The sequence below is a fragment of the Tupaia chinensis genome, unplaced genomic scaffold (assembly GCF_000334495.1).
Source record: "Tupaia chinensis unplaced genomic scaffold, TupChi_1.0 Scaffold000529_1, whole genome shotgun sequence".
In the NCBI taxonomy this organism is placed as follows: Eukaryota; Metazoa; Chordata; class Mammalia; order Scandentia; family Tupaiidae; genus Tupaia; species Tupaia belangeri.
In genome coordinates this window covers 239,034-265,058 of record NW_006160042.1, presented here as the reverse complement: position 1 = coordinate 265,058, position 26,025 = coordinate 239,034, and the positions used below count along the sequence as shown (strand labels likewise).

The 26,025-nt window shown below is 43.1% G+C and overlaps 2 protein-coding genes and 1 pseudogene across 2 annotated transcripts in view; 1 reads left to right on the top strand and 2 right to left on the bottom strand.

The window, feature by feature from the left end:
* LIX1L (limb and CNS expressed 1 like) overlaps window positions 1–26,024 on the bottom strand; it is a gene marked incomplete at its 5' end in the record, with an annotated part of 44,281 nt that extends 18,257 nt beyond the window's left edge. The window contains one exon of the mRNA XM_006157156.3: window positions 25,925–26,024. Within this exon, the coding sequence (XP_006157218.1) occupies window positions 25,925–26,024 (100 nt within the window). The remainder of the gene's footprint in view (window positions 1–25,924) is intronic.
* Window positions 814–4,114, bottom strand: LOC102472607 (TBC1 domain family member 22B-like). Its single transcript, XM_014591083.2, is given in 3 exon segments — window positions 814–3,547; window positions 3,785–3,981; window positions 4,089–4,114. Coding segments are annotated over 3 exon segments (1,308 nt in total). The 3' UTR covers window positions 814–2,462.
* LOC102497995 (PRELI domain-containing protein 1, mitochondrial pseudogene) lies at window positions 11,043–11,863 on the top strand (annotated as a pseudogene).
* Window position 26,025: the final 1 nt, after the last annotated feature.

Here is a 26,025-nt window from a genome sequence, read left to right as displayed (position 1 = left end):
CCCGCGCGGCTTCCGCCGGGCGCCCCCATAAAATGAATTTGAGAGGCTTCCTTCCTTTTGGAACTTTAGAAATAATTTAAGTAGAATGGGGTTAACTCTTCTTTAAAAGTTTTGTAGAATTCAGAAGTGAAGCCATCAGGACCTGGGCTTTTCTTTGTTGGGAAGTAATTACTGACTTAATCTCCTGGCTTGTTATGGGTCTATTTAGGCTTTCTATGTCCTCCCGATTCAATTTTGGTGGATTATATCCATCCAGGAATTTGTCCATGTCCTCCACGTTCTCTTGTTTGTTGGCATATAGTCAGTCATAGTATCATCTAATGAAGTTTTGTATTTCTATTGTGTCTGTTTTAATATTGCCTGTTTCATTACATATTTGATTTACCTGTGGGTTTTTTTTTCTTTCTCCTTAATCAGTCTAGCTAATGGTGTGTCGATCTTGTTAATCTTTTCAAAAAACCAGCTTTTGCTTTTGTTTATTTTCTGTATAGTTAATTTATTTTCTATTTAATTTATTTCTGCTCAGATCTTTATTATTTCTTTTCTCCTGGCATTTTGTTTGTTTGATTGTTTGTTATTTTTCCAATTCCCTGAGGATAATGTTAGGTTGTCTACTTGCCACCTTTACATCTTTTTTTCTCTTTTCTTTTCTTTTTTTTTTTTTGAGGAAGAAATAACACTATTTACAATTCTTTCACTTTACCCACAATTTCCCATACAAACATAAAAACTAAAAAAATAAAACCACACTTGGGAATACAAGTGTCTTTTTTTTTTTAAAGGATTATTTGTTTAATTAATTCCATTTGTTGTTATTATTTTATTATTTTGACCAGACAGAGACAGTGAGCCTGCCAGCCCCATAACTGTTAGTCTGGTTGAAGGAGGGCTCCAGGTGAGAAGCCTAACTCATGGCTGGGTGTGGTGCCATGGGGCCTCACTGTCAAGGAGACTCAAGGGTATCACCCACTGGGGACTGCTTGGCTTCCCATAAGGATGACACTGCTGGTCCTGTCCCCCCAGTTCTCCACCACCAAACCCAGTCAAATGTGGGCCACACAGCACAGGAGCTGCGCGGGGTGGGACGGTGACAGGAGGGACACCGAATGCTGAGAAGAGCCCCCAAACTGAGGACCTTTCCTTGGCACTGACTAGTCAGTCAAAGCTTGTCCTGAATACAATACTGACTTAGAAATTTAAAAACAAAAGCCTTCTCCAGATTCAGGGGAACCGCAGGGCCTAAAAACACGTAAAATGTGCTTCTACCTTTCAGTACCTTCTTGGGGAGGCTGCCAAGGGTGTAGAGGAGGAAGGATGGGGTAGATGCTCCGGAAGGCCTGGGAGGAGTGAAGGGAGAGAAGGGGAGAGAAAAAAGTGCACACTGATGCTGGGGAAGGCTGCCTCTGCATCTCAAGGAGGCTGTGCCTGCCTGGCCATGCTCACTTGATCAGACACCACTCCATTTCCCTCATGGCAGGACACCCAGAAACCAACTAGAGGTGCTGAAGCCACCTGTCTGACAATTTCATCTGTGCTAGTGACCTAGATTGCTTTCACAGGTTGATGCACATTATAAATATAAAATTATATCTGCTACAAAGAGCACATGCATTTGTACATCTCTACCCATATGCATAAGAACAAAATTTACACATAATATCTTGGAGTAGGTCATCATGGAAAAGGGATTTGGAGAGGTAAAAAGCCCTCCCCTGCCCTGATCCTTCTCAAGAGATGCTTACACACTTGGTCACTGGGGTCCTTGCCCTTCCCAGCAGGTTCTGATGGGACTAGTCTGGACTCAGAGATTCAGACATGTGGCTAAATGCTGATGGTCATGTAGACACACATACACACCCAAACACACACACACACCTAGTGAGAAAAATAAAACAGAATTCCTAGCCCTTGGGTGTTGGCCTCCTCCCAGTTATAAGCATCAGTGCCTCCTTCATCTGAGGACTAAGGTTCTCCAACGCAGCCCCTCCCTGGTTCAGACAAAGGCAGGAGGGGAAGGGCTAGGATAGGGAGAGAGCAAAGAAACCAGGAGTATTGAATTGATGTTTCTGACCTGTGATCAAATTAAACTATGTCACGGAAAGCAACAGCATCAGCTGGGACTTGGAGGCAAGAGACAGTAAGTCCACGTAGGGACAATGGAAATTCAGGCCCTGTGCCTTCCCCTTCTTTTGTCCAGTTTCTTTTAAAGAGGCAGACAACACTGTACCTCCTTCTCCCGGAGCTGGGCCCATCCACGTGACATAGAAGACTGACAGTGGTCCCAGAGACACATCCAGAGATATGGAGTGGTGGATGCCAAAGAGTTAAGACCTGGGCAGCAAGTGTGAACTTTTCTCAGCAGGAGTAGTTCCTGGCCAGGGTCCATGGCTTGTACAGTGGCCACAGTGATCAGATGGCCATCAGAAGTGGGGGCAGTCTGGGTCCCCAGGGGTAGACAGCACCTATTGATGGTGGTGACTGGGGGCATCGGCAAACATGTACTTGAGTCTGTAGGCCTCAGCGAGCAGCAGCCCGATCTCCTTGTTGCCCCAGTATATAGTAGGTAGGTTCTGTAACAGCATGAGGAGACCCTGAAAGCCCTCTTCATCTAAGATCTCTTTCCTCCACTTAATCAAGACTGCACACATGTAGAGATGAAAGTGGGAGAATCCTTCAGGTTCAGATTGGTAGGTGTCCCACAGGCGGAAGTTGTAGCAAGGAAGAAGGTCCCACATGAGCAGGTTGTTCATCCAACAAAAGGCAAAGTGTAGGTATTCAACCTTGTACCTTCTGAAGTGATTATGGACCTGCCTGTCAATCTGGCTAACAAGCTCCTCCAGTGCCTTGAACTTCTTCTGGATCCCTGGCTGTGCAAAAGTGTAGTTTACCTGGATCCCATCCAGCAGCTTGCTCATGCACCAAAAGCTGTCAGCTTCAATGCTTCGCAGAATGTCCTGAGACAGGTTGGTCACATCCAAGTTTTCCACATCCTTTTCCACATATTCTGAGAGGAAGACAATAAACAATGAAGTGACCGGGTCATTAATTCCCTGGACATACCCTCTGGCAGGGTGTCAGATGGCCCAAATAAATAGAATTCTTTCAAAGATCTGTACAAGTGGTTGCTGGAACAACGGAATAAGAGGATTTGTCCTTGGAATGTCAATGGGAATCTGTCTGCAGGTATCCTGATGATGGTTCTCATTTAGAGAGTCATAATACTGTTCAATGAAGCCAAAATATTCCTCCTGCTTCCTCTGCAAGGTCAACTTCCTCCTCTCGGTGTTTGCTGGGAGATGGCCCAACAGGAGTCTCCAGGTTACAGGTGGAACCTCCCTGCAAACCCCTGGCCAGCTATACTTCCGCAGCTCATCCAAGTCAGTATTGTGGCTGGAGAGAAGCTGACTGAATTTTTCTAGGTAGATTTTCTCCCAGACAGTTGTGGGGGGTTGGGAGGAGGGTTTCAGAAGTGTTCTGGTCTGAGATCTGGGCAACGAGAGGGACGATGTATTGGAGAGGGAGTGCCTGCTATTTGTGGAGTGGGTTCCTCAGGCATGTGTCATTGGAGTTTCTGCATAGCTGGACATCACTGCTGAACTTTATGATTTTGTAGTTGGCAGGAATGTTGAACGTTGTCAACTGGGACCGTCTGGCTTTACCCTCAGCTTGCTGTGGTTTTCTAGGACTTGAGCTGCAGTTGCCAAAGCAACTTTTGAGGTCAGAGTTTGGAAAGAAGGTGTGGAAAAGTCCTCTTCCTCATCATTGTCAATGTCCCATGTATCACCGGTATTCTGGGCAAACTCAAGAAAACTGGAGGCTTTATTTTTCAGAACTGTGTTAACGTTTGACCATTTTTTAATGAAATTTTTGATGAGCTGAGGGTCCAGAGGAAGGTGCTGTACTCCATACACAGGCTGGATGCTCCCTGGCAGCTTGGTGCTCCTCTTCCAAAACTGCTTCCTGATCTCGGTGGCATTTGCTCTGGTCCCAGAAAGGCCTTGTGAATGGGCCAAGGGGTGCCCAGTGAGATGCCCCTGGGACCCCGCAATCTGAGGGCCAACCCAGGCTGCTTCCCCACCACCGGTCACCTGCTCCTAGCTCTTGGGGGTGCCATCTTGGATCTCTATCTTTTTCTTATGCACACTAATTGCTATGAATTTCCCTCTTATGACTGCTTTTCTGCATCCCATAGATTACAGAAACTCGTGTACTTATTATTATTTGTCTCTATAAATCTTTTGATTTCAGACTTAATTTCTTCAATAGTTGATAAATCATTCGGAAGGAGGTTGTTCAGCTTCCATGTGTTTATTTTTGAGGATTTTTCCTGAAATTAATATCAAGTTTAATTCCATCATGGTCAGAGAAGATGCTGGATATAGTTTCTATTCCTTTGAATCTGTAAAGGAATTGTGTCCTATCATATGGTCAATCTTTGAAAAAGTTCTATGCAGGGGTGAGAAAAATGTATATTTTGTAGTCTTAGGGTGGAAAATTCTATAGATGTCTGTCAAGTCCATTTGATTTACAGTATTGTTTATGTCCAGTAGCTCTCTGCTTATTTTTTGTCTAGAAGATCTGTCTAAAGGAGATAATGGGGTGTTGAGATCCCTGACAATTATAGTGTTGCAAACTATCTCTCCTTTTTGCTCTAGCAGTCTTTCCTTTACGTATTTAGGTGCTCCTGAGTTGGGTGCACAGATAATTATAAGTGTTATGTTTTCTTGATGAATTAACCCTTTTACTACTATATAATGCCTTTTGTCTCGTCTTAAGAGTTTTTGTCTTAAAGCCTATTTTGTCTGAAAGCAGTATCATGACTTCAGCCCTTTTTTGATTTCCATTTGCTTGGAATACCTTTCTTCAGCCCTTCACTTTTAGTCTATGTATGTCTTTATCTATAAGGTGTGTTTCTTGTAGGCAACAGATAGAGAGTTTCTGTTTTTCAATCCATTCAGCCAGTCTGTGTCTCTTGATCAGATAATTTAATCCATTAACATTCAATATTTTTATCAATATTTCCAGACATGTTCCTACCATTAAGTGAGCCTCCTACCATTAAGTGAGCCCTTTTCTTGGTTGTTTTTGTTCTCTTTTATCTGTCACTTTAGTCTTCCTGGTATAGTACTCCCTTCAGAACGTCTTGAAGAGCTAATCTGGAGTTAGTAAATTCTTTCAGGTTGTGTTTATCTGAGAATGTTTTTATATTTTCTTCCCATATGAAGAATAATCTTGCCTATTAGAGTAATCTTGGATGAAATTTTTTTGGGGGGGAGGAGAAGTTTTTGCTACAGGGCACGTGCACTCGCCAGAGAAACAGAGACAGAAACAGAGACAAAAAGCAAAAAATCACCCCACAGAGGGGATGGCCATGCCACAATCCCTTCTCCATTCTCCTCTCGGGATCCTGGGCACGCACACACACATGCCTGGGGTGAGTTTAAGCCACTGGGTCGAGGATTTGAACTGTAGTCACCTACATGGGAGTTCAGTAACATAGCCATTACGCTAACTGCTGGTCCCAAAATTGTTTTTCATTTAACACTTTGATTATATTTCCCCATTCCTTCCTTGCTGCATTGTTTCCAATGAGAGGACCAATGTTAACTTGATGGGATAATCTTTGTAAGTAACTTGATGTTTCCCTCTTGCCAATTTTAATATCTTGTATTTGTCTGTGGTTTTGGTCAATCTGGCTATGATGTGCCTTGGAGAAGACATAATTGGGTTGATTTTATTTGGGGTCCTTTGTATTTCTTGGGTCTGATACTTGAACACCTCTCTAGGTCTGGAAAGTTTTCTTCCAAGATTTCATGGAATGGATTAACAATGCCCTTACTATTTTCACCTTCTAGGATACCAATTATCCAAATATTTGGCCACTTAATGGTACCTAGCATTTTTCATATATTGTCCTTATTTTTCTTGGTTATTTTCTCAGTCTTTTTGATAATTCTTTCTAGGTCAGAAGTTTTGTCTTCTACATTCAAGATTCCATATCCCGTGTGATCTAATCTGCTTTTAATAGCTTCAAAGGAGGTTTTAATTTCCTGTATCACAGTCCTTAACTCTAACAATTCTGTTTGATTCTTTTTTATGGTGTCTATTTCTTCTTTCAAATTTTGAAAGGACTTCCTCATCTCCTGGAGTTCGCTATCTCTTTTCTCTTGCATCTCATTTAGTTTTGTCACTATAAATATTCTGAATTGTTTATCTGACATTTCTACAAGTTCCATTGTGTTGTCTGTGGATGATGAGGAATTGATGTTTTCCCTTGTGGGAGAGACATTTTCTTGGTTGCTCATATTTCTTGTACCTCTGTGATGGTCTCTTGTGCCTCTGTGATGGTTTCTACTCATCTGGTGATTTATATGTTCCTTTCTAAATTCTTGAGTAAATTCTGAGCATTCAAAGGCATGTGGGAGTAGGTGATTGGCAATCTCTCTGCTGCTCTACCTCCCTGATGCTCACCAGCAACCTGCACTGTTGTCACTGGTCTTGGATGATTCAAAGTCCTCCCAAGTTCTAGAGAACAGGTGTACCTAGGACTGAGCTGCTGAGCTTTAAATAAGGAAGATAGAGAGGATTGTGTGGCATGCAGCACAGGCCAGGCACTTCGGAAAATGCTAAGGTCTTAGAATGCAGAGGCTTGTAGAAGGGGATAAGCCATAGACTCTTTGAAGCTCAGTCTCCCTGTGCTGGTACAGATGTCTGGATGGGGCAGGGAGGAATACAAGGTCTTCTCAAAGTCCCTATCAACATACCTGAGAGTTCAAAGGTGAATGGGGAAGGGCATGAGCCATGGGTCCCTGCCACACAGCTTTCCAGTTGCAAGTGGCCTGCCCTATGGCAAGGTCCTTTGCTGGAACAGATCTAGTTTTATTAATTACAGTTATTATTTTTAAAATTGCTATAGGACACATGTGCTCACCAGAAAGAAACAGAGACAGAGACAGAGAGATAAAGTGAGAAACCAAGCCACCAGGTCCAGGAATTGACCTGTGGTCGATCATGTGGGAATCCAGTGCCTGAACGACCATGCCACTTGCTAGTCCCTCTAGTTTACACTTTGATTAGTCCTAGAAACCAAAGTAGTATAACTTAAATATTGGAGGCAGAGTTTCCAAGGTCGGCAGACCATTATCAATGTCCTATGAAGTACAAATAAATTATTCCACAATTGGTCAGCTGGCCTAGAATAATAACAACCACCACCACACTTATTGAATATTTAGTGTATGTCAGGCATTTTCCCCAGTGTTTACCCATTTAATCCCAACAAACTTATAAGACAGGTTTTTTGGTTTTGTTTTGTTTTTCAGGTTTTGCCATAGGGCCTATGCCATCACCAAAGAGAGACACACAGAGATAGAAAGTGAGAAATCACCCATTAGGGGAATGCACAATCTCTTCACCATTCGTCTCTAGGGACTTTGGGCACACACACACACACACACACACACACACACACACGTCGTGATTTTCCTTCCTTTTCTTTTTTAGAGTGAGATTTTTGCTATAGGGCGTGTGAGACAGAAAGAGATGGAGAGACAGAAAGAGATGGAGAGACAGAAAGAGATGGAGATGCAGAAAGCAAGACATCACCCCCCATGAAGGATGGGCATGCCACAAATCCTTCTCCTCTATTCTCCTCTTGGAATTTTGAACATGCATGCACACATGCCCAGTGTGAGTTACAAGCCTCTGGTCTGGGACTCAAATTGTAGTTGGCCACTTGGGATTCCAGCAACATAACCATCTGCTGGTTCCCAGGCTGTGATTTTCAAGTTGTCAGGACTGGGACTCGAACTGCAGGTGGCCACGTGGAAGTCTTGCACTTTAACCACCACCACTTGCTGGTCCTGAGACATGTATATTTCTTTTTTTTTTTTTTCTTTTTTTTTCGTTTTTTTTTTTAGAGAGAGATTTTTGCTATAGGGCACATGACCTTGCCAGAGAGACAGAAAGTGAGAAATCACCCCCTAGAAGGGATGGCCACACCACAACCCCTTCTCCTCCATCCTCCCCTTGGGATTTTGGGTATACACGCACATGTGCCTGGTGTGAGTTTTAAGCCACCAGGTCTGTGACTCTAACTGTAGTTGACTACGTGGCAGTCCAGTGACATAACCATTACATCATCTCCTGGTGCCAAAGACATCTATTTTTATATCCCCATTTTACAGATGAGAAAATGAGGTATATAAAGTTTAAATATCAGGACCAGCAGATGGCATAATGGTTGTGTTGGTGGACTCTCACATAGTTGACCACAGTTTGAGTCCCGGACCCAGCGACCTAAACTCAGGCTGGGCATGTGAGTGTGAGTGCCCAAAATCCCAAGAGAAGAATAGAAGGGAAAGTTTTTTGGCATGGCCACACACCTTGGGGGGGGTGATCTCTTGCTTTCTGATTCCTCTCTGGTGAGCTTACGTGCCCTATAGCAAATATCTCTCTCTAAAAAAACAAAAAAGTTTAAATATCTTGCCATTCTCAAGCCTGTGCTTCTTGATTATTTGTTTAAATTTTATTTATTTCAAGACGGGAGGCAGGCACACCCACAACAGGGTGTTCATGCCACAGTCTTCCCCAGCCTCAGTCACCCAAGGCCTCCAGTACATTTGTGTGCTCAGTGTGAACAGGGAGACCTCAGGATGCAAACCCAGGACTTTCCTTGTGGCTTCAGTGTCACAGAGCTAAGTTTCAGCTGTGTCACTGTGGCTGCCAAGCCTGTAATTCCAGTGCTTCCATCATGGAACACTATGTGTATAGTATGTGAGAAAGAGGACAGAGAAACGAAAGGGAAGAAGGAGAGGGAGAGTGTCTCTCTTCTGAGGAGAGTTCACAAAGAAAAAAACAGACAAACACGGGTTTATAAAAGAGGGCCTAGGGACCAGCAGGTGGTATAATGGTTACATCGCTGGACTCCCACATGGCCAACCCCACAGTTCAAGTCCCAGACTTAGAGGTTTAAAACTCATGCCAGGTGTGTGCATGCGTGCCCAAAATCCTGACAGGAGAATGAATGAAGGAGAGGACTGCGGTGTGGCAACTCCCCAACAAAAAAAAAAAAAGGAAGAAGAAAGAAAGAAAAGAATAAAGATAAAGAAAACTACCCAAAGAACACAATATCTAAGTTCAGGTGTGAGTAGGAATTCTAGAGGCAGGAAGTGAGAGAACAGTGAATGTACAAAGGCTGTGTAACTCCAGAGAACACAGTCAATAAACACTTAAAAGAAGACCACTGCAGGCATCTGCACAGCAAAAAAAAAAAGGAAGAAGAAAGAAAGAAAAGAATAAAGATAAAGAAAACTACCCAAAGAACACAATATCTAAGTTCAGGTGTGAGTAGGAATTCTAGAGGCAGGAAGTGAGAGAACAGTGAATGTACAAAGGCTGTGTAACTCCAGAGAACACAGTCAATAAACACTTAAAAGAAGACCACTGCAGGCATCTGCACAGCCGCAGTCAGTGCAGCACCAGCTCTGTAGAGCCAGAAAGGGTCTGATGGTGGAGAGGTCCTCAGGTTCTGAATCCTGTGTTTGGAGAACCAAATAGGGCTGGGAGGAGCAGGAGAAGTCTGCATTGGAAGCTCTACCTTCTCCTGGGGAGATTCAGAGTCTCAGGCCTGAGCAGACACAGGGGCTGCTGGAGCCAGAAAAGGCCTAGTCACTACTGCCTCAGGAAGAAGCTGCCCCATCCCAGCTTCACCAAGGATTGGGAGGTTGTGAAGGTTGGGGCCTCCAGCTATGACAGTGATGAGAAAGACCTGTCTTCTCTTTTCTTTTTTGGAGAGGTTTTTGCTATAGGGCGCGTGTGCTCGCCAGACAGACAGAGAGAGACAGAGAGATAGAAAGCAAGAAATCACCCCCCAGGGGGGATGGCCATGCCACAATCCCTTCTCCTCCGTTTTCCTCTCGGGATCTTGGGCACACATGCACAAGCGCCCGGCGTGAGTTTAAGCCACCGGGTTCGGGACTGGAACCGTGGGCGACTATGTGGGAGTCCAGCGACACGGCCATTATGCTAACTGCTGGTCCCAGACCTGTCTTCTCAAGAGACAGGACTTCCCCAGGAGTGGAGCTTGGTGGAGGAAGATGATGAGTCAAAGGACTCCCAGGGATTTGTGGAATGGTCAAAAGCTCCACAACAAACAACCATAGTCTTGGTAGTATGTGTTCTTTTTTTGCTCCTAGTATTAATGGGAATGCCTATGATGTTTCACATTTAACTAAGGGCGACTGTTTTGCAGTACATGCCCTGTGTCATGTTGAGGAAGTGTCCTGGTTAAAAATCAGGAATAGATATTGAATATTAGCAAATGCTTTTTCAAACATCCACTGAGATGATTTTTTAAAACTTTTTTGGTGTGACGTTTTACATTATTGTATTTCATTGAAATTAAAACACCTTTGATTGTAAAACACGTATTTTATAAATATCACTGAGAAAGAAAAATGCTAATTAATTATAAGATGCCACCAACTAGAAGATCCTCACTCCAGAGAAATTGAAAAATAAGAGTGCAACTTAAGATCAATGAAACCTAGTAGGTTTCCTAATATCAAATCATCTTTGTATTCTTAGGATTGTGATCCACCAGTCTTTTCATATATTGAATTTTATTTTTTGGCATTTTATGTAGGATTATTGTCTCTAATTTCACATGTGAGATTGGTGCTATCTTTGTGAAACTTTGGTATCATGGCTAAACTTGCATCAGAGAAACACTTAAGTAAGTTTTACCCTTTTCTATGCTTTGAATAGTTTCTGTAGCTTTAGAAGTATCAGTTCCTTGACATTTTAAAATAATTCACCAGTACAGTCCAGTCCTAGAGCCATAGATGGAAGTTAATTCTTGGGCAGCTTTCTCAGTTTTTTTAGTCCCCTCATGTTATTAATTTGTTAATATTTTTTAGATTCATTTTGATGACTTAGTTTTTTTTAATCTCCTAGAAAAAATTTCATTCCATAGAGCTTTTCAGATTATTATGTATACTATTTTATAATTAAACAATAATATGATGGCGGCCTCAGCGGCTTGGTCATGGCGCAGCCGGGACTGAGCTGCGAGCCTGGCGGGCATGCACCGTGTCCTGGCGGCTGCCTCCGCGTCCTGGACTCTACCTGGATGCAGCGTGGGTGCTGAGCCAGCTCTCGCCTGGATGATGAAGAAGTATTTCCTGGGCCAGAGCGTTCTCCGGGGCTCCTGGGACCAAGTGTTTGCCGCCTCCTGGCAGCAGTACCCGAATCCCTACAGCAAACACGTCCTGACCGAAGACATAGTGCACCGGGAGGTGACCCCTGGCCAGAAACTGCTGTCCCTGTACTCCTTACCAAGACCAACAGGATGCTCCCCTGGGCCAAGCGGCTGTTTCTGGCCAATGTCACTCACTCGGTGTACATCCTGGAGGACTCTATCGTGGACCTGCAGAATCAGACCATGACCACCTTCACCTGGAACATCAACCACACCCGGCTGATGGTGGTGGAGGAACGATGCGTTTACTGTGTGAACTCTGATAACAGGCTGGACAGAAATCCCCCCGGAAGCCTGGGTGTTCTCTAGCTTATTTGGTGTCTCCAGAGCTGTCCAGGAATTTGGTCTTGCCCGGTTCAAAAGCAACATGACCAAGACTATGAAGGGTTTTGAATACATCTTGGCTAAGCTACAAGGTGAGGCCGCTTCCAAAACACTTGTGTGGATAGCCAAGGAAGCCAAGGAAGCAAGGAGAAGGCGAAGGAGACAGCGCTGGCAGCTATGGAGAAGGCCAAGGACCTCGCCGGCCAGGTAGCCACCAAGCAGCAGCAGCAGTTCGTGTAGCCCCTGGCTCCCTGGGCCCTCTCCCCACCTACGTGATTATTAAAAATCCACTTCCAGCCCTCTGTCCTGTCTGGGTGGTGGGTTGGGGCTAGGTGTCCCGCTTGGCATCTGCAGTCCAAGCTCGTCTCCTGTGTCTGAACGGGGCTGCTTATTCCCAATTGAGCATCTGAGGACAGGCAAAGGGAGGTGTGGCCGCTGGCCTCCATAGCCACCATGTGCAGGTGACACTGGCAACACTAGCCTGTGAGCTGCAGGAGGGCAGGGCTCCCGAGTTTGGTTTCAGATGCATCCCCAGTCCCCAGAACGATGTCTAGCATGTAGTCAGGACTCAATAAATCCTGTCAAAAGCAAAATAAATAAAATAAATAAATAAATAAAACCAATAATCTTCTCTTAATTAATATAGGACCTTCCAAACTTTGGACCTAATAATTGACTCATAAAACCTCTCTCGCCATTCCAGTTCTTGCTTTCCTCCTCCTCTGGACTTACTCATTATTAGTTTGTCAAAGGTTTATCTACTTTTTAGTATTGTTTTTAAAGAACCAGCATTAGGATTTATCTATTATTTCTCTTATTTGTAATTTGTTTTCCTTTAATGTGCATTACATTTTGTTTTTACTCCTTGTCTCAATTTTTAATTCAAATACTTAATTTATATCTCTTTGTAGTTGCTATAATAGTATAATAGTATTGGGACCAGCAGTTACCGTAATGGCTGTCGCTGGACTCCCATGTAGTCGACTGTGGTTTGCGTCCTGGACCTGGTGGCTTAAAACTCATGCCGGGCGCATGTACGTGTATGCCCACGATCCCGAGAGGAGAATGGAAGAGAAGTGACTGCGGCGTGGCCATCCCCCCTGGGGGGTGATTTCTCACTTTCTGTCTCTCTGTCTCTCTGTTTGTCTGGTGAGCACACGCGCCCCATAGCAAAACCCTCTCAAAAACAAAAAAAAAATAGTATAATAGTATTAACATCTTTCTGGATATAGCCACATCTTAAAGTTTGAAGATTCATATCCTTATTTATGCTATTGTTTTAATATTCTTTGTAGTACATCTAACAAGTGCTTTAAAACCTAACGATTTAATTTTTGTTTAAAAATAGTTTTGTTTTCTTGTTTTCCTACACTGTGAACAAAGAATGTAGCCTATAATATGTCTGCTTTCAAAACCTCTTTTAAACCATTTATTGTGGCCTAGAATGTGTCTAATTTTGTGCTTAATGAACATTTATAGTAATGTGTAGTTTGTGTCAAACTCTACTTGTCTGATAAATAGCTCAATTTCATCAAGTGTATTATAAAAATTCATGTGTAATTTGGCCTACTCTACCTGTCAAAAGCCAAAAAAGGTTAGTGAGAATCTTTCAGTTTGATTGTGCTTGTCCATATGTGTTTATAATCATTCTTTTATGTAGTCAACAGCTGTACAATTTAACGCATCCAAGTGCAGCAGCATTATGCCTTTGCCAGTTGAGTAATATGTGTAAAACACTAAGCATAGTGCCAGGCACACAGGAGGCGCTCAATAAACGTCAGCTAAAATCTGATTCTTAAAAAAAAAAAAAAAAAAATACCACTGTAGCTTCAAAAAGGAGAAAGAGGGGAAGTGTAATGCAAGATGAAGTTGCAAAAGGAAGTAGGAACAAGACCAGGAGGGTCTTTTCGATCATGTGAGAATATTGCTTTTTCCTAGAGCAAAGAGAAGCAAATGAAAGATTTTAAACACAAGGAGAGGGGCTGGCAGATGGCATGGTGGATAAGGTGTTGGACTCCCACAAGGTCAACCACAGCTCGAGTCTTGGACCTAATGGCTTGTTTTCTCACTTTCCCTTTTTCTCTCTCTCACTCTGGTAAAATTGAAAAATAATAACAAGGAACCAGCAGATGTCATAATGGTTATGTTGCTAGACTCCCACATAGTCAACCACAGTTCAGGTTACAGACCCAGTGGATTGAAACTCATGCCAGGTATGTGTATGTGCATGCCCAAAATCCCAAGAAAAGAATGGAGATAAAGGGATTGCAGAATGGTCATTACCCCTGTGGGGTTATTTCTTGCTTTCTGTCTCTATGTCTCTCCAGTGAGCACATGCTCCTCATAGCAAACATCTCTCTTGGGGGAATAAAAAAAAGAAAATAAGTAAATAATCCTTTTTTTAAAAAAAGGGAGAGATAATTCCAGTGCCTTTTGAAAAGGATCACTTTCTTTTTTTTTTTTAAGGAATTACTTTACTGGGACTAGAGGATGGTGTAATGGTTATGTTGCTGGATTCCCACGTAGTTGGCTGTGGTTTGAGTCTTGGACCTAGCAGCTTAAAACTCACACTAGGGGCGTGTGTGCACAAAATCCCAAGAAGAGAATGGAGAAGGCCATCCCCAGGGAAATGATTTTTCGCTTTCTGTCTCTCTGTTTCTCCAATTTTATTTTATTCATCATTATTATTATTTTTTTAATTTGACCACAGAGCAACAGAGAGGGAGAGAGGAAAAGTGGAAAGCAAGCTGCCAAGTCCAAGACTTGAATTGTGGTCAGCCATGTGGGAACCCAGCACCTTAACCACTATACCACCTGCCAGCCCCTAGGATCACTTTTTTTCAAAAAAATTTGGGGAGGTCAGCATATAGCCTAACATCTGCTATAGGTTACATCACTGGATTCCCACATGGCTGAACAGAGTCTTGGACCCAGTGACTTGAAACTCACATTGGGCACATGTGCATGTATGCCCAAAATCCCAAGAGGAGAATGAAAGTGAAAGGATTGTGTCATCCACCCTGGGGCGGGGGGGAGTGATTTCTCACTTTCCCTCTCACTGCCTCTGTCTCTGTCTCTATCTCTTCAGCAAGCAACATGTCCTAAGGCAAAAAAAAAAAAAAAACCTCTTTAAAAATAAATAAATAATTTTGTTGTGGTTGTTTATTGAGAGAGAGAGAGTCACCCTCAACAGGGCCTTCATGACACCATCCTTTCCCAGTCTTGATTGGTGTGCCTAGGGAGGTCCAAGGACGCAAACCTAGGACCTTGCCCATGTTGGTCCACTTGCAGTTGCACTGCACCACTACCTGGCCCTGGAAAAGTTTGCTTTGACTCTAGAGTTCCAAACATTTCCAATGGCTTCAGTCAGAATCTCATGATGATAAATTATCACACATGCTCTCCAATATCTTGCAACATGACCACTGTCTTACTCTTAATTACAACAAGGATTCATTCATTCTTTTATTGCTGAGTGGTTCAAGTCTCCCAAGAATATAGCAAGATGGGATAGACATGCAAGAGATTAGACAGGAAGAAGGTTTTTACATCACAGGAAAGACTGCATGTGTGGAAGAGAGGGAAGGAAATAAGTTTCAATATGAGAGTCTTAGACTTCAGTACAGTTTTAAGAAAGATTTAGCCAATGGGGCCAGTAGGTGGCATAGTGGTTAAGGCTCCCACATGGCTGACCACAGTTCAAGTACCAGACCCAGCAGCCTGAAACTTATGCTGGGTGCATGTGCACACGTGCCCAAAATCCTGAGAGGAGAATGGAGGAGAAGGAATTGCAGCATGGCCGTCCCCTCAGGGGGTGGCTTCTCACTTTCTTTCTTCTCACTTTCTCTGTGTTTCCGGTGAGTTCATCATGCACCCTATACCAAAAAAATCTCTCTTAAGAAAGAAAGAAAGGAACAAAGGAAGGAAGAAAGAAAAAAAGGAAGGTTTAGACAAGTCAGTGAGAAGTGCTCATGCCAAAGTTAATCCCACATGTCACCAGGATGTACCTGCATTAATACCCCTGCTGAGCTCAGTCACTGGCTGGGAGCAGTGTACAAAAAATGTGGACATGGTGCAAATGTGGTGATGGACCTGGAGGGAGCAGCAGCTGAGGCTGTTTGTCAGTTATGTTCCCTGCAGCAGGAGATCTGAACAGCATGTTTTCACGGCTACACACACATAGTAAGCAAAACTTCGAGCACGCAATAGGTGTATGGCTCTGTTTTAGGCATTAGGGATGCAAAGAATAACACAGTCCCTGCCAAAAAGGTTCAAAGTCTAGCAGACATTAATAACAGTTATTTCACCTGCTCTACAGCTGGAACAAGCATCCCAGGTACCAGCAAGAGTTTAAAAAGCAGCAGAAGCTCTTTTCTAATACCCTATACTTAACTGACTTTTTAGAATGTTCACTCTTCTATTAAAAGACAGCATGAAAGGAAAACTCTCTCTTTCCCACCCTCAGTTTTGGCAAGGGCTCTTCGAAGGTCACTGCTGCATAGAAAGCTTAGCCATCCTTGTTCTTTCCATTGAGATCTTTTCAGACCCAGATCCCTCTTTGAGACAATTTTTAGCACAATGCACTGGGTGACAGCTCTCCTGACATGCAGACAACAGGGAGAATACTAGAATAAAGAAGAAGGGGAGGAGACCACTACAACTGGGTGGTCCTATTTAAAAACATCTGTCCATTCTGCATCTAGTTAAATCTCTCTTAGCACAGAGAATAGGACCAGTTTTTAACAACTTTATTTATTTATTTATTTATTTGTTTATTTATTTATTTATTTATTTATTGAATGTAAAAGAGAAGATGCCTAGGAAAGAAAGAAGTATGCCTGACAGAGTCTTATCGCAATCTTCTTGCCCCAGCCTCCCAGTTAGTTAGAATCACAGGCGCATATTGCTGTGCCAGGCCCATTTAGGTTGGGCTAGGAACTGAACCTCAACCTCCCATGAAGTCCCAGCCATCCTGCACAGAACCCTCACAGTCATGCCATTGTGACTGAGTCAGGATCTTTTTCATTCTTTTTCAGTTTGGTATAAGGCATGTGCATTCACCAGATAGAAACAGAGAAAGAAAGAGAGAGGGTGGGACCAGCAGTTAGTGTAATGGCTATGTCACTGGACTCCCATGTAATCAACCACAGGTCGACTCCCGGACCCGGTGGCTTAGACTCATGCCAGGCACGTGTACATGAATGCCCAAGATCCTAAGAGGAGAATAGAGGAGAAGGGATTGCGGTGTGGCCATCCCCCCTGGGCGGTGATTTCTCTCTTTCTGTCTCTCTCTGTCTTTCTGGCGAGCACATGCGCCCTATAGTGAAAACCTCTCCAAAAAAGAACAAAGAAAGAAAGAGAGAGGGAAAGTGAGAAAGCAAGCCTCAAGGTCTGGGACTCAAACTGCAGTTGACCATGTGGGAGTCCAGTCCACCATGAGACCTCTGGCCCCCAATTTGGGAATCTTAACTCAGGGGCAAGGCCAAGCCCATACATGAGCTTCATGAGGGCTCATAAGCCTCTAAAAGTGTTAACTAAAATTATGGGTGTGTATATGTGTGCAAATAAGTATTTGTGTATGTCAGTGTGATGATGTCCACAGTTTTTTTAGAGAGATTTTTTTCCTGTATGGCACATGCACTCACCAGAGAGACAGAGAGAGACAGAAAGCAAGAAGTCACCCCCCCATGGGAGATGGCCACACCACAATTCCTTCTCTTCCATTCTCCTCCCAGGATCTTAGGCATACATGCACATGTGCCTGGTGTGAGTTTGTTTGTTTGTTTGTTTGTTTATGTTAATTTGGCCAGAGAGAAAAAGAGAAAGTGAGAAAGCAAACTCCCAGGTCTGGGTCTTGAACCATGGTCAGTCATGTGGGAATCCACCACTCTTAATCACCACACCACCCGCCGGACCCTGCCTGGCATGAGTTTTAAGCCACCAGGTCCAGAGCTAGAATTGCAGTTGAATATGTGGAAGTCCAGCAATATAACTATTATATCATCTGCTGGTCCTGGTGTCCATAGTTTTTGTCAGATTTTTCAGTGAGGAACTATGGATAGAATTGTGTTTTGTTTGTTTGTTTGTTTGTTTTTTAAACTTTTGGCAAGGACATATGCACTCAGCAGAGAGAAACAAAGAGGGACAGAGAGAAAGCATCCCACCTTGGGAATGGCCATATTGCAATCCCCTCTCCTCCATCACTACATCCTGTCAGGATTTTGTGCATGCATGCACACATGCTGTCTATGTATCTCAAGCCACCAGATCCAGGACTTGAACAATAGAGGAGCAGGCCATGAGGGATCTGACTGCCTTAAGCACCAACAGAGCTGGCCCTGATATGACGGTTTACATAACAATGGTTAAAGGCCAGCCCATGGTGTGGCAGTTATGTAGAGCTGACTCCGGCATAGCCAGCTGCACAGCTGGAGTTCTGGACCCAACAGCTTGAGAAACACACAGTGCGTTAGCACCTAAAATTCCAAAAGGAAGAAGAAATGGAGGAGAAGGGATTGAAACAGGATCATGCCCCATGGATGGTGTTTCCTCACTCTCAGCGCTCCTCCCACTATCTCTAGGTGAGCGCACACGCTCTCTGGCAAATTAAAAAAAAAGAAGGCAGCAAGTAGGATGGTAAGAATGACTGAGACATACACATTTGACAACTAAAATTGCTTTCCAAAGTTACTGACAGATGCTGGGAATCTGAGGAATATTTAAGTGCTTCTACCATGAACAATAACAAAAAGATAATTTTGGGTTTTTCCCTTAGGAGATAAAATATAAAATGAATGTCGGAGTGAAATGAGAGGTATAGACTGAGGTGTGGCTATCCCTCCTGGGGGGGTGCTTTCTCATTTTCTTTCTCTATATCTCTTTCTCTAGAGAATGTATGTACCCTATTGCAAACTTACAAAATTAAAAAAAAAAAGAGATTACAGTACAATTTTTATTTCGTAAGGGTAAATACAATTTTTTAGTGTGGGAACAGGGATAAAGAGAGATAATAAACAGAATAAAATTGAGGACCAGCCCGTAGCATGGTAGTTAAGGTGGCTGGATCTCACATGGCTGACTGTATGTTTCAAGTCCTGGACCCTGCAGCCTGAAAATACGCCAGGCATGTGTGCATGGGTGATCAAAACCCTAAAAGGGGGATAAAGGGAGGAGAAGGGATGGTAGTGTGACTATCCCCCATGGGGGATGCTTTCTCTCTTTTATTCTTTCTCACTCCCCAACCACCTTCTGGAAACATACAAAAAAAATTTTGAAGAGGTTTTCACTATAGGGTGTGTGCGCTCGCCAGAAAGACAGAGAGACAGAGAACGAGAAATCACCCTTTCCAGGGAGGATGGTCACACCGCAATCCCTTCTCCTCTTGGGATCTTGGACACGCATGCACATGTGCCTAGCATGGGTTTAAGTCACCAGATCCAGAACTCAAGCCGTGATCAACTGCATGGGAGTCCAGCGACATATCCGTTACGCCAACTGCTAGTCCCCTTCTGGCAAAATTTTAAAAATAAAAATTGCGAGGTGAATAAAACGATTCTCATGTGAGGACAGCAGGTAGCATAGTGGTTAAGGCACTGGACTCCCACATGGCCAACTGTGGTGTGAGTCCTGGACCCAGTGCCTTGAAAATCACGCTAAGCATATGTGCATGCATACTCAAAATCCCAAGAGGAGAATGAGGAGAAGGAATTGTAACATGAAATAAATAAATAAATAAATAAATAAATAAATAAATAAATAAATAAATAAATAAATAAATAAATAAATAAATAAATAAATAACAAAATAAATAAATAAATAAATAAATAAATAAATAAATAAATAAATAAAAAGTTCTCTTGTTGTAATATGAGATGCCAAGAATAGGCTGGCACACCTTAACACACGTTATTATGGAAGACAGGGAAGCAGATTAATAATATTTCATCTGCACTTTCCCTCTCTCTCTGTCCCTCTCTGGTGAATTAAAAATAATAATAAGCAAAATTAAATAATTCTTTTAAAAAAACAATATTTCATTTGGTTATTTCCTATTTCAGTTTCTGCAAGATACCCTGAGTAGCCCAGTGCACAGTGTCTTTGGAAAAGAGGGACTGCGAAGTAACAGAGACCTTGAAAGGGGGCTGTGATGAGCTGAATAAGGTTCCCTACCAAGATGCTTTATGCCCTCATCTTTGGAATCCATGAATGTTACCTTAACATGTCAAAGATTTTGCAGGAGTGTTTAAACTAAGAAATTTGAGATGGGACAATTAGTCTAGATTATCCAGGTGAACTCTAAAAGCAATCACAAGTGTCCTTCAAGAGGGAGGCAGATTTAACAAAACACAGGAGAGGAGAGGGCACAGAATCAGAGATGGATCTGTACTACAGAGGCAGACATTGAAATGATACGGTCATGAGCCAAGACATGGCGGTAGCGACCAGAAGCTAAGAGAAGAAAAGAATGAATTCTCCCCTAGAGCTTCTGGAGGGAGCACAGCCCTCCTAATACCTTGACTTTGGCCTAGTGAGTAATACTAATTTTAGACTTCTGGCCTCTAGAACTGTGAGAGAATAAATTCCTCTTATTTTAAGTTTATGATCATTTATTACAGCCACCACAGGAAACGAATACAGAAATGAATCCAATGTTACCAAAAATTAGAAATACTTTAAAAAAATCAATTTCACAGGGACCAGCAGTTGGCGTAATGACTATGTCACTGGACTCCCATGTAGTCGACCACAGTTCGAGTCCTGGACCTGGTGGCTTAAACTCACACTGGGTGCGTGTATGTGCGTGTCCAGGATCCCAACAGGATAATAGAGGAGAAGGGATTGTGGCGTGGCCATCCCCATGGGGGGTGATTTCTCGCTTCCTGTCTGTCTGTCTCTGTCTTTCTGGCAAGTGCATGTGCCCTATAGCAAAAATATCTCAAAAAAAAAAATCAATTTCACTCCAACCATTTATAGACAAAGAAGCAGTTTATCTTTTTTTTTTTTTTTTTTCTTTTTGGAGAGATTTTCACTGTAGGGCGCGTGCGCTCGCCAGACAGACAGAGAGAGACATAGAGACAGAAAGCGAGAAATCACCCCCCAGGGGGGATGGTCACGCCGCAATCCCTTCTCCTCCATTCTCCTCTCGGGATCTTGGGCACGCACGCACACGCGCCCGGCGTGAGTTTTAAGCCACCGGGTCCGGGACATGAACCGCGGTCGACTACGTGGGAGTCCAGCGACATAGCCATTACGCTAACTGCTGGTTCCCAAAAAGAAGCAGTTTATGATTCTGAGGAAAAGGAACAACTAAACAGAAAATACTATACAAGATCTATTTTTCTTTTTCTTTTTAGAATTATTTATCTTTAATTTTATTTATTCACTTATTCATTTTTTTCTTTTTTGGAGAGGTTTTTGCTATAGGGTGCATGCACTCACCAGACAGACAGAGAGACAGCGAGAAATCATCCCCCCAGAGGGGATGGCCATGCTGCAATCCCTTCTCCTCCATTCTTCTCTTGGGATTTTGGGCACGCACACACATGTATCTGGTGTGAGTTTAAGCCCCCAGGTCTGGGACTCGAATCATGATCAACTACATGGGAGTCCAGCGACACAGCCATTATGCCAACTGCTGGTCTCCATTCATCCATTTTAATTTGACCAGAGAGAGATATACAGAGACAGAGGGAGAAAGGAAAACTGGGAAAGCAAGCCACCAGGTCAACCATGTGGGTGTATCCAGCACCTTAACCACCACGCCACCTGCTGGCCCCCACAAGATTTATTTTTCAACCTAATGGAGTAGCTGGGGAAAATCTACAAACACATAGCCATATTGTAACATAAAAAGAGCAATAACCCCAAAACAATAGGTTTGAATAGAGAAATACAGCAATCACAGAGCAAAGAATGTGACTTGCAATTAGCTCAATCATGCCACTTTAGAGATTGCTAGATATCACATATGATAAGGGAACTATATGCCATGTGGGAAAAGGGGACAAAAGAAATGGTTATGCTAACAATACCTGTCACAAATACAGTTTTCATAGCATTTCCAAACACATAATAACAGCAACCACTCATTGCGTATGATGTACTGCCTGCTTCACTTCACTCATCTCATTTAATTCACATAAAGCTATCTGTTTGGCCCTGTGACCTGGTGGCTGGGGGAACTAGATCCCATGTGGCCCACCCAGCGTTTGGAGTCCTGGACCTGGAAGCTTGACAAGCATGCCAGGTGCATGTGCCAAAAATCCTGACAGGATAGAGAAATGGAGGAGAAAAGATTGTGACCTCCCAGAGCAGTGCTTTCTCCCTCTTCTATCACACATAGAAGCCCTCCTGCTTTATTAACAACAAAAATGTAAACTAGAAACAGGTCAGAAGCAGCAGAACCAGGATTTAGAAACAGTGTTTTGTCTCCAAAGCCAACCAGCTTTCTACTCTAGTATCCAGTTTTATTGCACCATTAATCCTCATACATGGTCTGTAAAGATGAACTGTTAGCTGCACCAAGGTGGGAAGTAAATACCTGTCTTGTTCACCCTGCAACTGGTGATCAATAAATATTGGTTAAGTGAATGAAACAGATGAAGCATAGAAAGGTAAAAAAATTTCCAAGATCATTCAGCTGCTATCTAAAAGAGCCAGGTCTTCTGATTCTAAATGCTATGCATTATAAACTGATCAAGATTCTGCAATAGAGGCCAGCAGGTGACATGGTGGTTAAGATGCTGGATTCTCACAGAGCTGACCACAGCAATAAATATTGGTTAAGTGAATGAAACAGATGAAGCATAGAAAGGTAAAAAAATTTCCAAGATCATTCAGCTGCTATCTAAAAGAGCCAGGTCTTCTGATTCTAAATGCTATGCATTATAAACTGATCAAGATTCTGCAATAGAGGCCAGCAGGTGACATGGTGGTTAAGATGCTGGATTCTCACAGAGCTGACCACAGCTCAAGTCCTGGACCGGCAGCTTGAAAATCATGCCAGGCACACGTGCGTGTGTGCCCAAATTCTGAGAGGAGAATGGAAAAGAAGGGTTTGCAGTATGGCCATCTCCCTGCCCTCTCACTGTCTCTCTCTCTAGTGAGTGTTTGGAGTCCTGGTCCTGGAAGCTTGACAAGCATGCCAGGTGCATGCTTCTCTCTCAGATGAAATAGCAGAAAAAGATTCTGGTATAAATGCTGAAAACTTAAGTAAAGGTAAATCTAAAGACTACAGTGGGAACTTGGAGCAGCAAGGAAGAAGATGAAGGATATGAAATCAAAGACATTGTGGTATAGCATTGCTGGATCAAGGAATAGTCTGGGAAGAGACCAAAGTAACAGCCAACCCCAAACACTTTGTCATCAGTCACAAGGGTATGTGGGTACATGCCAATGGCAGCTTTGCCTATTAATCAAAGCAGAATAAGTGATTCCATGTGGTGAAGAACTCCTGAGCCAACTCGGCAGAAATTCTGCTTGCCTGAAGCTGAACTATCTGCCAAACTCTCCTAAAGTACTGGCTGGACACCCAGATTGGAAATGAGAAACTCAAGAATAATGAGAAGGGCTGTGATGAGAGGTGGGGAGATTGGACGAGAGAATCATCAGTCTGAAGTCTGACTGCTCTTTGTCAGCACAATTCCCTTCTTCCCTCCTCCATTCTAAGGAAATGAAAAGTTTTTATAGGCTGTCCAGTTTAGAAACCAAACCAGAGGCTTTCCAGGTAACACAGACAAGGAAAAGGGTACACCCCCCTATAATTTTTTTTACCCCCTATAATTTTAATAAACACCTGTAAGTTTCCAAGAGGAAGGCTTCAGATCAGTGTGCTCAATCCTAGCTACTTCTATACCCAGAAGCAAAGACCTTCCCTTGGTCTCAACTTAAAGAGACTCAAAGCAGTAGGACAGTAGCTTATGGCAGGCAGTTCCACCACACAGCCTTATTAAATCTAGAAATTAAACTGGAAAAATAACTCTATCTCTTCATGATTTTGGAATCATGGGGATGGCAGTGGCTGATGTTAGTTAAGGCACTGGACTCCCACATGTCTGACCACAGTTCAAATCCTGGACCTGGTGGCTTGCTTTCTCACTTTCTCTCTCTGGTCAAACCAAAAACAATAACATTAACAAGTAAAGCTAAGTAATTCTAAAACTATTTTTAAAATGTTTTGGAATCATATCCATTAGTATCCCCAGTCTTTTAGCAGAGTGTTTGCCCCATGATAGGAGTGCCTATTGCATGAAGATCTCCAAAGCTTGTGTGCCCTTTCCACTACACTTTGTTTAGAAAAACAAAACAAAATCCATCATTACTGCTTATCATTGTCTATAGAAAAATGACTCATTAGCCACACATAGCGATATGGACCTAAAAATCTGTTTTCACTGGAATATTTGGGTTTCATGTCCAAAATCCTGAAAGTAGGACGAGAAGGGATTGCATTGTGGCCATCCCCCTCCTGCCAGGGAGGTGATTTCTTACTTTGTCTATCTCTCCAGTGTCACATGTGCCCTGAACAAAAACTACAAAAAAAAAAAAAAAAAGTGGGAGAAAATGAGATCCCTTTAGAAAGTGTGAACCAACAAATCTGAGATAGTAAATTTTTTTTTAAAGTTTTTGCTATAGAGTGTATATGCTCACCAGAGAGAGACAGAAAAACTAAGGGAAAGTGAAAAATCACCTCCCCCCCCCAGGATGGAAGATGGCCAATTCTTCTTTTTCTTTTTTTTTGGAGAGATTTTTGCCATAGGGCGCGTGCACTTGCCAGACAGACAGAGAGAGACAAAGAGACAGAAAGTGAGAAATCACCCCCTAGAGGGGATGACCATGCCGAAATCCCTTCTCCTCCTTTCTCCTCCATTCTCCTCTTGGGATCTTGGGCACGCACACACACGGTGTGAGTTTTAAGCCACTGGGTCCAGAACTCAAGCCATGGTCGACTACATGGGAGTCCTGTGACATAGCCATTATGCTAACTGCTGGTCCCTCCTCCAACTCTTTTTTAGAGATATTTGGGCGCACATGCCTGGAATGACTTTTGATTCTCAAGCAACTGCGTCTGGATACAATTGTAGAATTGGTCATATGGAATATAGTTACCTTAACCTCCATGCCACCTGCTGGCCTCAATAGTAATAATTTTTAAGGTACTCATTATGTACCCTTTGCAATATCTCATTTAATTTACATCAGAACCCAGGAGGAAACCAAAGCTAAGAGAGGCTAAGTCCCTCCCCCTAGTTAAGTGGCAGAGAGCTACAAAGCCTCTGTGTGCTCTTTTCACTGTACTTTCTCCAAAAAGAAAAGTATGTGTGTGGGGAGGAGGGATCACTATTATTGTCTTTAGGGAAATCTCTGCAACCTTTTTCTGAATTATCGTTAAAATAAAAAGTTAAAGATATACTGTAGTCACTTAATCAGGACCTAGCCAAGTAGCTAGAAATATCGTGGAAGCCCCAATAAATCTGGAACTCAAACTCAGACAGGAAATTCTACACTGGTTAAACAAAAACAAAGAAAACCCTCACATCCCCCTTCCCACGAATTAGGAATCGTTAAGATGAAGATTTCTAACTGAATAGGGTTTCTATCTGGCTTATTTCCACAGAATTCAAGATTAAGAGAGTCAAGGCCTGGGATTTATCCTCCATTCCTGGGGAAGAGCCAGGGAAACAGAGCCAGACACACAGAGGCCAGAGATGTGAGGCTCCATACTAAAACAGACACCAAAGTGAAGTACTAAGTCACAGGAAGCTTGTGTGGGCTCAATGGTATGAGTCCAGATTTAAAGGCACAATTTTTATAAGTGACTTCCGAAGGCACTCCTAATTCCCTAGCAAATCTGAAGTTGCCTTGGAAATTTCAGCGTAAAGATAAATAGAGAATTTAAAAGTCAAGGCTAAAGGGATAGAGTAAATTAAGAGGGGAATCCAAGAACTGCTGGAGTCGCGGAGGAAAGATTGAGAGAGTATGACTGAGAAATGTCTTGGATCTCAGATAAAGGACAAGATTGCAAACAATGGGGCCCACTTCTCAAAGACAGATGCTAGGGCATTAAACTACAAGGAAGAATTCTATTTCTGAAGAAGAAAATGTTGGGAAGGAAAAGGGGATCCCTAAAGAATACATTAATAACTCAATAAAGGGGAGAGGTAGGAGGCTTAAACGTGTGCATGAGTGTGTGCGTCTGTGTGTGTGCCTGTGTGTAGCCCAGAAGGAAACTCCCCAAAAGGAAATGCATGTGAGGGCTGCACGCCAGGAAAGCAATCCGCAGGACTGTGAGAGCAAGGCTCCCTTACAGTGTCCCGCAGGAGGCCAGCCCCTTAGACTCACCTCGGCCATAGCCCTGCGTGTGCTTGGCAAAGCTCCTCACCACGGCCTCCACGGCCTCCCGCAGCACCGCTGGGCTGCCAGCAGTACCGGGAGGCAGAGGC